Raw genomic sequence first — 11,355 nt, 5'->3', positions numbered from 1 at the left:
AGACATGCACAAATTTAATTTGATATCAAAGACCACTGCGATCAATCGCGTTTGCAAGAATTTTATCGAGATACTATTCCGAAGCCATGCCTGACACATCGCATTAATCATTGGGCGTTGTTGAAATATTTTAAGAGTATATGGTCGGAAATATTTAACCTGCAAATACTTTACGCTAGGAATACAAAACGACGGGCACCGAACAATTTGGCTCCTCAATGCCATCTCATGCGTTTGATTCAAGAACTATTATTTCGCTGCTCATCAATCCAGGAAGATAACGGTAAGGAGTATGGACTTGCAATATATCTCGACTGATCCATTGACAAAGTCAAGGGAATGGACCTCGAAATTGCTCTGGGTCAAGTGATATCAGAGAATGAGCAATGACGGTCATGAAGTCAAGGCATAGAGATAAGTTAGGTAGCCAAGGGCGGAGACAGAGTGTCGCCACTGAGAAAAGTCTCTACACCCTGCCAACTATCGGCTAGGGGTGATTTTCTTCTTGGAACCGAAAGAACCCTTGAGGCAGTAATTGGCAGTCCCTTGAAGTCCTCCATATTTCCAGAACGACGCCCATTTAACGGGCCGACTGAAGCGCCTTGTCCAACAAATCACCTTCCGATGACCATGTGACAAGACTGGAACAGCTAGATCTCTTGATCTGCGCCGTGCTGATGGTCGCTGCTACAACCACATGAAGATCGCTCGTTTGGGCGAAGGGCGACTGGTTGACGCTCCTTTACCAAGGTATTTATTCGAAGAGTAACGTTAAGGTCAGCTTGCTGCATCGGCACGTTGGTTACCCGGCGAATCCACTGCTTTTCATCCTCAAAATATGTAGCATATACATCACAGATCTTGCGTCTCTCTTGACAAGGAATCTAATGCGAGAAAGCTTGACCTCCACAAAACTGGTTCAACTGAGCGGCAACAGAGCCAGACTCAATGGGACCTACGTAATGCTTCGCCGCGCACTTGGACGAACGCACTTGGACGAACGCTTGAGCGGAAGAAGTCGGCTGAAAGACTGGAGCACGATCCGGAGTGCATGAACGAAACGCAAGATGAAATGAAGTATGGCCAAAGTTAGGCTTGGTGGGGTGCAGATATGAGGCTCTCCCAGATTTGCCCCTCGTTACGGCTCGTGTTGACCGTCCTCAATGTGATTGGCAGAGAGCGATGCGCCCCTTAACCACGTCTACTCGTCCCTTTCAGCCTGCACGCTCACAAACAACAACGCACATGGCCGCAGCCCGTGCTTTTACAGGTGGAACGCGTCCGTCCTGTAGCATAGTCATCAATATGATCCGCGACTCTGCCCTGCAATCGACGTGCATAGCCGCTCCTTGACCCAAGGGCGTGTCAACTGCGAACACGGTTTTTGGGCTAGACCCTGAGTGCTAACCTCTTGGACCCTGCGCAGCATATGTTGCTACACCTTTGGTTGTCGAGAGCTTGTGCGTTTTGTATAGCTTCTGATAGGCCTGTTTCCAACGGTTGAATCTGAGCATTTTCGCTGCCGCCAGAAGCAGGCGTAGAAGTCCGCGTGAGCAAGGCCTCAGTATCGACGAGCGTGCCGAACATCGGCTAAAGAGGCGTAGGCCTGGCAGTTTTGTTGAATATATACACGGCACCGCGTGTCTGTTTCTCTCGGTTCTTGAAGTTCCTCGTCTTACCCGTATAGCGGCTTTCAACATGGCCGTCTTCGACTATTTGCCGCTTTCACAGGACCCTTTCTCCAAGGTTGTCGTCGCCGGTACTGTTGTGCTTCTATTTCTTACTGCCGTCTTCCTTTTCGCATTTGTCGACGCGCCAAAATCCGCTCGTCTTCCGGAAACTGCTATTGCGTACGCAAAGTTCTTCTATGGCTGCTTTTTGAAGCCTCACAGCGGTGGCAAGGGCCAAAACCAGCAGGATGCGCTCGAGAGCTTCTACAAGGAACAGGCCACCGCGTACGATACCACAAGGACTCGTCTGCTCCATGGCCGAGAAAATATGCTTGCAATGGTCGCCGCCCAGCTGCAGCTGAAGACTCATTCAACAAAGCCCGTTTGGGTCGATGTACGCAAAGATAACGCACTCGCTTAGAGACGCTAATTACTGAAACAACGTAGATTGGTGGGGGCACAGGATGGAACATTGAACAGATGGGCCAGTATCTGCCAGTAAACGAGTACTTCCGGGCTGTATATCTTGTCGACTTTTCACCATCGTTGTGTGAAATTGCAAAGGCACGATTTACCAGACTTGGCTGGAAGAACGTGAAGGTAATATGCCAGGACGCACGCTACTTCCGCCTCGAAGATCATGAGTCCGACTCGAACGAAAAGCCAGTCTCTTTAAAGCGAAGGAGCTCCTACAATAACGGTGTACCAACGTCGGTTGGAGCGGATGTGATCACCATGAGCTACTCTCTCTCTATGATACCCGAGTTCTACCCTGTGATCGACTCCCTTTCCTCGCTGTTGTCCGCCAATGGGATCATTGGCGTTGTTGATTTCTATGTTCAAAGCCAGGTTGATTACAACGGCAGGAACTACACTGGTGGCGTTATCGACCGTCATTGCACATTCTGGTCGCGTACGTTCTGGAGAACCTGGTTTGAAATTGACCGCGTGAACCTTGAAGGTGCGCGGCGAGACTATCTTGAGTATCGATTCGGCACGAAACTGAGTGTAAACGCTCGCAACCACCTCTTTGGCGTTAGAATTCCCTACTATATCTGGATTGGCTGCGCTAAGGACAGCCCTGCCATGGAAGGAAAGCTTCAGATGTTGGACGCTCAGGCTACTGAATCCCCCTTCATTGCCGCCCTTGATTTGCAATCTAAGAAAAACGAGCTCACACCCGCAGTCTCCTTCGAATCCAGATCAAAGGCATATGAATCAGCCATTGTAAACCTGTCAGGCAAGCTTCCACTTCCATGCTTCTGGTATCAGAATCACCACTGGCGAATCTTCTATGACGAGAAGCTGCCAAAGCACACACAGTTCAAGGACGAGTACATATACGCATTCACCTGGGAGGACAGTCGTGTTGATGCTCGTCTTCTCAAGGTAAATCCCAATGACGTAATCTTTGCCATCACAAGCGCAGGTGATAATATCCTTTCCCTGGCGCTGGAGCAACCAAAGCGTATCCATGCAGTGGATCTCAATCCCAGCCAAAACCACCTTCTTGAACTTAAGGTTGCAGCTTTCACAGCTTTAAGCTACGCGGATATCTGGCAGCTTTTCGGCGAGGGCCGCCACCCTGACTTCCGCTCCCTGCTTGTGAATAAGCTATCGCCGCATATGTCCAGCTATGCATTCCAGTACTGGCTGTCGAATGGCGAATATGTTTTTGGCAGGCAAGGCTTGTACTATACTGGCGGATCCCGTCACGCCTTGATTCTCACCAGACGTTTGTTCAAGCTACTCGGCCTTGAATCAGAAGTGAAGCGCATGTGCGATGCTCAGACGCTCAACGAACAGCGTGAGATTTGGCAGCGCAGCATCCGGAAGGTCATCCTTAGCAGGCTTCTCAGCTGGACTGTTGTGAGCAGCGAGAAGTGGCTATGGAAAGCGCTCGGTGTACCGCCCCAGCAACGTGATCTTATCGAGCGCGACTACCAACGCGGTGCGGACGCTGGCAAGGACGTTAGCAAGTACTCCCGTGACTATGGTCATGCAATCTGGGAGTACGTCGTCAATACGTTGGACCCGGTTGTGAACAACACGCTGCTCCGTGAGGACAATCATTATTACTTAGTCTGTCTGTTGGGCCAGTACTCGCGCCGCAGCCATCCAGATTACCTCAAGCCAACGTCTTATGGCAAGCTGTCCAGTCCAGGCAGTTTTGACGGCCTGAGAATCCACACGGATGAGATTCAAGAGGTCATTGCACGTATGACGCCAGGTAGTTTGACAATTGCCATTGTTATGGACAGCATGGATTGGTTCGATGAGGACAAGGACGATGCTGTGAAGCAAATCAAAGCACTCAACAGGGCACTTGCACCCAAGGGTCGCGTACTGCTCAGGAGTGCTGGGCTAGAGCCGTGGTATTTGAGGAAGTTTGAGGAAAACGGATTTTCGCCGAAGTGCATGGGCAAGCGGGTTCCAGGGTCGTGCATTGACCGGTAAGCCACAGCTTTTGAAATCTACAACCAACTTGAATACTGACTCCTCTTGTTCCAGTGTTAACATGTACGCTTCATGCTGGATCTGTACGAAGGTCAGCGAAGTCGACGGCGTGAACAGCACGCGAAGGGGCCCTTCCCAAATGGCAGAGTTGAGCCTGGGACTGAGCGCCATGGACGAAGAGTAGCAAAGTGCGGCATGCATGAAATTACTGGCGGAAAGTTATTATTCCATTGCTGTTATCGCATATGCGATGATACCCTTGGCATGATGTGCGTTGGACGAGACGACTGTTTTCCCAAGGAAAGACTTGAGAAAATCAACTAGTTCTTTTAAGCCTTTTACACGTTTTTGAGTCTTTGCATCTTGAATATGATGATACCAGACATGTCCGAAATATATATACTAAATTCAAAGCGAGCAAAAAGCTTGAAAGATTATTCGCTTTTAGGCTTGTTTCTCTAGATTGCTTGCATTGTCCAATATTTACAGGTAGATACGAAAATTGTGCTCTTCTTGACAACTTTCACCCAATAAATTAGCCCTGCCTAGCCTTTCGCTCAGCTTCCAATTCCCTTTCGGCATTTTGATAGTACTTGGCGGTATCGACACCATGATATGGGTGATTGACGAAGTTGAACATTGGGAACCAGAAAGACATGATAGCGGAGTAGCGGGAGTTCCTGTGTGCCATGCCTTGCATATACTCCGAGAGTCTGCTTTCACCATACAGAGGCTCGCCGCGCTTGACCTTGTCAGTCATCTCCCGCATGTCCATCTCGATTTCACGAGCGTTCTCTGAGTGGCCATAAAAGCGTACTGTCCCATTTATTAGAATTTCAAATGGTTTTATGGTTCGAATTTGCTAGAGCGCTGAGACAAGATGGGGGGGGGAAGGAGGTGCCGTACGTGATGACCGTGTCGTGGCTAGTAGGAAGCCAGCGGTGATACCAATGGCTCCAGTCAGGCGCATAACACGCATAAAGGAACCGCGTGTGTTGAAGGTAGGCCATCCCTTCTCGAGGGCCCATAGAGCGCTTGGTGCGCCAATTGAACACGCTGCAAAGACCGCGACATCTGAAGGCCGCATGTAGCGTATGACTCTGCTAATGTGTCTGCATAATCATCGTTAGCTCAGGAGATTTCTAAGAGGACTCGATTTCGGGAGGGGCGGGAGGGCCGTACGGGTCATAATCTATGAGCTGCGACTCTGTGAGTATGGACTCGAAGCTTGATTAAAGAGCAGAACCTACGGGATATCGGCCGGGCTGTTGAAGGGCTGGGACTAACGTCCTCGGCTCTGTCGCTGGATCCGGTATGTTTTTCTCTGGGATGTCCCAGCCGTCCTTTTCAGCTGACATTGCGGTAGTATTGAGCTTCAATGGCTGCTGAAAGTTTCATATGTCCGTTCACTTGCGTTGTAGTTGGGGTGATGCGGAGCTTCGACTTCGTCCAACCTTGTTGCCTGAGTAAGGCATCCCACTTGCTAGTTCAGCCTAGTGAACTTTTACAAGATTGGAAACTTTGGAGGTATCGCGTGCAAGCGTTTCGAAATGCGCGTAATGATCCCCTTTGGCCCAAAATTTGAAAAATAAATATCCAACCTGAGGCGCTGCAATTAAGAGCATGGCAGGTGACTCTCCTGCCCACAGGAATGGAACTGTACCCATCATGACGGCGCAGAGCACGACCGAAGCAGCACCGCTCCATACCCGGCCGACGGTTGCGGACCTACATGGCGACAATCATTTCGCAAAGCTGGCACACAAAATATGGCTGAATAATAAGAAATCCTCGAAGGTCAATGCCAAATTGGTGAAGGAGGAGATGTGGGATGTGTTAGAAGAAGGCGGTTTCGCTTATGGAGACCTTCTCATACTCGAGACTCTCCAGGCTTTAGAGAAGTAAGTGACTTGCTGTTGGAGGACGTATATGAAAGACACTCAACCTTGTGATGCAGATATCTATGGCCTGGCTACTCGGAAGCTGCCTCAAATTACCACGTGTTGCTCCTTGCAATACTGGTCAATGTGAAGCGGCGCGAGCGCCTCCCGTCGTGGATCATTTTCGAAGACCGGCCTGCTGACTTCTCCTCGTTCTTTCGACGCGCGCTTTCCATGACAGTCGACCTCAGCATCTCACTGAAGATCAGGACACACCTGCTCTGCTTTGTGATTGGCGCATTTGAGTCTCTTGACAGTGGACTGGTTAGGAAGGAGTGCGCCCCCCTCGTTGGCATAGCTATATGGCAGCATTTGCACAACGACGCAGCCAGGGAGGACAAATTCAATAGTCACGTTATGTTGCGCAAGATGTGGAGGTCAGCAAGCAAGAGATACGACACCGCCGACGATGAAACGAAGGCCAGGATACACTTTGAACGCTCGTGGCTTTATACCCTGTTGATGGATTTCTTGGATCGCCTTTATGAAGTCCAGGGCGGTGAAGCTCGCCAAGAGAACGTTGCATATGGCGAAAGGTTTTTGGAGCTCTTGATCGACCTCGAAAGCCAGCTTCCAACACGACGCTTTGTGAACTCGCTATTACAAGATCTCAACTTATTGCCTGCCATTGCGCTCTCCCCCATGTATAACGATGAGAACAACGGTTTGCTGCGCGACTTATATATCTTATTGCGTCACTACGCAACTTTCCCTGTCGATGATCAGTCTGGTGCTCAGTTGTCACGATCGGAGCACCATGACGAGCAGTACCGCAAGCTAGCAAGGCTGCAGCGGGTCGCCTTTAAGAACTTCGAGAGCAAGTTAAAGATCCTAGCTCTATCAAACTATGGTTCGTTGAGTTCCAGGCTAGACCTTGAGGGGCATTTTGGCGAACTTGAATCCGCTGAATTGCAAAAGCTTTGTGAACTACTGGGCTACAGGACTGAATACCCCACGTCCTCCAAACTAGTCACTGACCGCTCATTTTACCTCGAGGTCCTGATACAAGAGCACGAGAAGCGACCAACATTCCAAGAGTCAGCCAGGGAGCTCACTATCCTTCCGACAGAAAAAACACTTTATGAGCAGTCTTTTCTACGCAATGACACGTACAATGGTTCTCATCCACTCGCTGTACCAAAGCTCAATCTCCAGTACCTTACCATGGGGGACTTTCTATGGCGCTCGTTTATTCTACATCGCTGTGAGTCCTTCTATGCTATCCGTAAGGATGTTGAGGATGTCATTAAGCGCGTAAAACCACGAAATGTGTCTGGGAATATTCGATTCGATGGACAGTCGAGAATGGCAATACCAATTCCAAAACCTGCAATTCTAGATGTGGGCCCCGCTAATGTCGGCGATATTCATCCTTCCCATGTACGCGCTGAGCTCACACTGGACGTGTGGAGGCTTCAGTATAATGTACGCAGAGAATGGGAGTCTTTGAGGCCTGGAGACGTCGTTTTCCTGGTATCAGTAAGACCGCATACCGAAGCTTTGAGTGCGAATAATGGATATGTGGAACCGTCGTCGAGTGACCGCGTTGGCTTAAAATATCTGCGAGCCGCTGAGGTTGTACAAGTTCAAGATGAGAATGGGAAAGTCCTCAAGGAGCCGCAGCCTGATGAAGGAGGTGGTCGTCGGCCGAGTAAAAGGAGGCTTATTGTGAAAATTGATGCGGTGGCATATGAGGAAGATCGAGAGCAGATGGCGAAATCCAAAATCAATATTTACGAGTCTATCAACCTTGTAATCAGGAGGCGCGGTCGCGAAAATAACTTTAAGCCCATCCTGGAGTCGATAAAACGCTTGACGCTGTCCGACGTGCCTGCGCCATCGTGGCTGCAGGGCGTGTTTTTGGGATACGACGACCCTGCAGCAGCGACGTACAAACGACTTTCCAACCGACTCAAGAGCATCGACTTTCGAGATACTTTTCTGGATTGGCAGCACCTTATTGAGAGCTTACCAGGAAAAGCGCTCGAACCGAGCGAAGACCAGAAGGGTAGCTTTCCGCCGCCCTATGTTTTGGAGACTGTTGCATCAGAGCCTGCACCTGTCGAAACGCGTCCATCGAAAAAACGCCGGCGAGAGATTGGCTTTAGTCAACAGCCGGAAGTCGAGGCAGTCAAAGTGTCAACGTATAAGCCGCCAAACATGGGCCCATATCCGACAGATGCGCCAAAACTCAACAGCGTACGGTTCACGCCGGTTCAGATAGAGGCTATAAGTTCGGGTACGCAGCCCGGTTTGTCTATCATTGTCGGGCCTCCAGGAACTGGCAAGACAGACGTGGCAGTTCAAATAATAAACAACATTTACCACAATTTCCCGAACCAGAGGACTCTCCTTGTGGCCCACAGCAATCAAGCGCTCAATCAACTCTTCCAGAAGATTATGGCCTTGGACATCGACGAGCGCCATCTTTTAAGGTTGGGGCATGGTGAGGAGGAGCTAGAGACAGACGTCAGCTTCAGCAAGTACGGACGTGTCGACTCTTTCCTTGAGCGGGGCGCAGGATATCTGGCTGAAGTGAACCGTCTGGCTGCAAACTTAGGGGCGCCAGGTGCACATGGAAACTCTTGCGAGACTGCAGACTATTTCAACCAGGTGTATGTGAAGCCAATATGGACAAAATATTGGGACACTGTACGCCAACCTGAAACGACCGTAGAGCAGGTCATGGAGTCTTTCCCTTTTCACTCATTTTTCTCAAATGCGCCACAGCCCATTTTCCCTCAGGGAGCTACCAAAGAGGAGATCACGGAAATTGTACAAGGCTGCTACAGACACATTGAAAAAATCTTTACGGAGTTGGAGGACATCCGACCTTTTGAGGTTTTAAGGCGAGAACGAGATAAAGCAAACTATTTGCTTATCAAGGAAGCTCGTGTAATTGCAATGACATCGACTCATGCTGCTATCCGGCGACAGGAGATTGCAGATCTTGGGTTTAACTACGATAACGTCATCATGGAGGAAGCCGCCCAAATTACGGAGATTGAAAGCTTCATACCCCTTGCTCTCCAAAACTCAAAAGACGGGAATCTTCCCCTGCAGCGGGTCGTACTCATTGGCGACCATCTTCAAAACTCGCCAATCATTCAGAACCTGGCGTATCGACAGTACGCTAATCTCGAGCAGAGTCTATTTCTGCGCCTCGTGAGATTAGGCGTACCATCTATCACATTAGATCAGCAGGGCCGCGCGAGGCAGAGCATCGCTGAACTGTATACCTGGCGTTACCCGACTCTCACGTCTCTTCCTTCTGTACTGACCAATCCGGAGTATCAGACCGCCAATGCGGGACTCAGATATGACTATCAATTCATCGATGTGCCTGACTACAAGGGGAAGGGAGAAGCAGAACCAACTCCACATTTCATACAGAATTTGGGCGAGGCCGAGTACGCAGTTGCTCTTTTCATGTATATGCGCTTGCTCGGTTACCCTGCGAGTAAAATCAGTATTCTCGCGATGTATGCTGGACAGAAAGCACTGATCAGAGATGTGCTATCACATCGATGCAAAGGCAACAGATTATTTGGTATGCCAAAGGTTGTGACGACAGTGGATCGTTATCAGGGCGAGCAGAATGACTGTAGGTTCTCTCTAAAATTGGAGCTGTCGTTTATTTTATAGCTGACGCATGGTTAGACATCATCCTGTCGCTTACACGTACACTGCGGCCTGGTTACCTCCGCGATCTACGCCGCATCACTGTTGCTCTGTCCCGTGCACGTCTAGGTCTTTATATCTTAGGCCGCAAGTCTGTTTTCGAATCATGCTACGAGATTCAAGATGCATTCACGCGTCTCTTTGAAAGACCCACGACATTGCAGGTTGTCACAGGCGAAATGGCACCCACAGCGCGGTTGCTCAACGATAACGTGGATTCCACGGAGATTGTCAACACTGAGCACCTAATGCAATATGTTTGGGAGATGACAAAAGCGAAGGTGCAGGCTATCAAAGAAGGCGGTACCGCCTTGCCTGAGATTTCAGATGAGATGAGGGTGGATGATGAGGACGATGGTGAGAACGTGATTGACGAGGATGTACCTGAAGAGCCAGAAGAAGAGGAAGATTTTGTATGAGTTCAGCAAGCAGCCAGAATCTGGGTTCAATATACCGGTTGACTGCAAATTCTCTGACTCACATAAATCCAAGAAGTTGGTTAAAACGCCGACTATAGATTAATCTTTCATCGTGAAAATTATTGATCTCAGGGCCAACTTGAGAAGGTTCTGGAATTAAAATCATCAAAGGCATACTATAAAGTATAGGACATTATCAAGTAGATAATATGCGGCGAAAAGACTACCAATTTTGCGTTTCTATCTAAACACGTTTTTTTATCTGGAGAAAAAATCCATGGTATTGACCAGTTCTGTATAGGTGCATTGAGATAATGTACGAGCGGGCTCGTGAGAGCTGGGATAACATTGAAGGAAAATTCAGCATTAAAGAGAGAACAGCTGAACAGAAGATCAGTCGTCAATTCGCTACGCTAAGTAACGGAACTCAGCTGGGCATCAGGAGAGAGGATGTTCTGACACCAAGCAATATAGAATCTCGAAGCAGAGGGCGAGGAAACAAAATTTCGGGCTTTCGGGACATTGCATCAATAATAAATTGACAGCACGAGCGCTATGTAAAAACCTAGGAAGATGATAAATTTAAAGGTCAAATTTCGTAGAGGTGCTCTGTGCTTACCAGATTATACAATCGAGCACCCCACGAAATTGCTGTCGAGAAAGGCATTGATCCATTTGGCTCGGAGTACTTGCGCTCATTTGCCTGTGCTTGCAGAGGAATCCTTCTATTTCATTTCAAGCCCTTACTGTAGAGCCACTTCCAGCAGCATTCGGTTCGCGTCAAGAACGTGGCCCGAGTCACAAGATGGCTCTTGACTTTTCTCCTTTATCAACAAAAATAACCCTTCGCTTCTGCAGCATCGAAAAGCACTTCTACGTATCGGATCTAATAGACAACGATGGAAACATGTTGGCCGAAGAGGCCGTGAAAAATGATCCAGGTACTCTGCGTTTTCGATGCCACGAAACTAGGGGATTGCTGGGAACTGGGGTCTATCTCATCCAAGAAGACAGCTGCGAAGCTTTTCTTGGAATGACATTTTGTTTTGTCTTCTTCATCGAAGTACTTGAAAATTTTAAAAGGAGTGGATGGAGTCTCGTTTTCATTGAGTCGATCATGACCATCTCGCGAGAAAGTAGCTTACGATTTACCTCCACTGGCTAGCTGTATGCTCGGCATGCGAAAAC

The 11,355-nt window shown here is 48.9% G+C and overlaps 3 protein-coding genes across 3 annotated transcripts; 2 read left to right on the top strand and 1 right to left on the bottom strand.

Moving 5' to 3' along the window:
• Nucleotides 1-1,698: 1,698 nt before the first annotated feature.
• PV09_01040 (uncharacterized protein) lies at nucleotides 1,699-4,311 on the top strand (the record flags this gene model as incomplete). Its single annotated transcript, XM_016353876.1, has 3 exons — nucleotides 1,699-2,064; nucleotides 2,118-4,123; nucleotides 4,182-4,311. The coding sequence occupies 3 exons, from the start codon at nucleotides 1,699-1,701 to the stop codon at nucleotides 4,309-4,311; spliced, it is 2,502 nt and encodes an 833-aa protein (XP_016217971.1).
• Nucleotides 4,312-4,359: 48 nt separating this feature from the next.
• On the bottom strand, nucleotides 4,360-5,532 carry PV09_01039 (uncharacterized protein). Its single transcript, XM_016353875.1, has 4 exons — nucleotides 5,378-5,532; nucleotides 5,310-5,326; nucleotides 5,034-5,239; nucleotides 4,360-4,943 (listed from the first exon to the last, which is right to left on the bottom strand). The coding sequence occupies exons 1-4, from the start codon at nucleotides 5,483-5,485 to the stop codon at nucleotides 4,663-4,665; spliced, it is 612 nt and encodes a 203-aa protein (XP_016217970.1). The 5' UTR covers nucleotides 5,486-5,532; the 3' UTR covers nucleotides 4,360-4,662.
• A 134-nt stretch (nucleotides 5,533-5,666) lies between these two features.
• On the top strand, nucleotides 5,667-10,477 carry PV09_01038 (uncharacterized protein). Its single transcript, XM_016353874.1, has 3 exons — nucleotides 5,667-6,028; nucleotides 6,085-9,671; nucleotides 9,728-10,477. Exons 1-3 carry the CDS (start codon nucleotides 5,751-5,753, stop codon nucleotides 10,165-10,167), a joined length of 4,305 nt encoding a protein of 1,434 aa, XP_016217969.1. The 5' UTR covers nucleotides 5,667-5,750; the 3' UTR covers nucleotides 10,168-10,477.
• Nucleotides 10,478-11,355: the final 878 nt, after the last annotated feature.

This window comes from Verruconis gallopava, assembly GCF_000836295.1.
Source record: "Verruconis gallopava strain CBS 43764 unplaced genomic scaffold supercont1.3, whole genome shotgun sequence".
In the NCBI taxonomy this organism is placed as follows: Eukaryota; Fungi; Ascomycota; class Dothideomycetes; order Venturiales; family Sympoventuriaceae; genus Verruconis; species Verruconis gallopava.
This window is presented reverse-complemented; position numbering and strand designations above follow the sequence as displayed.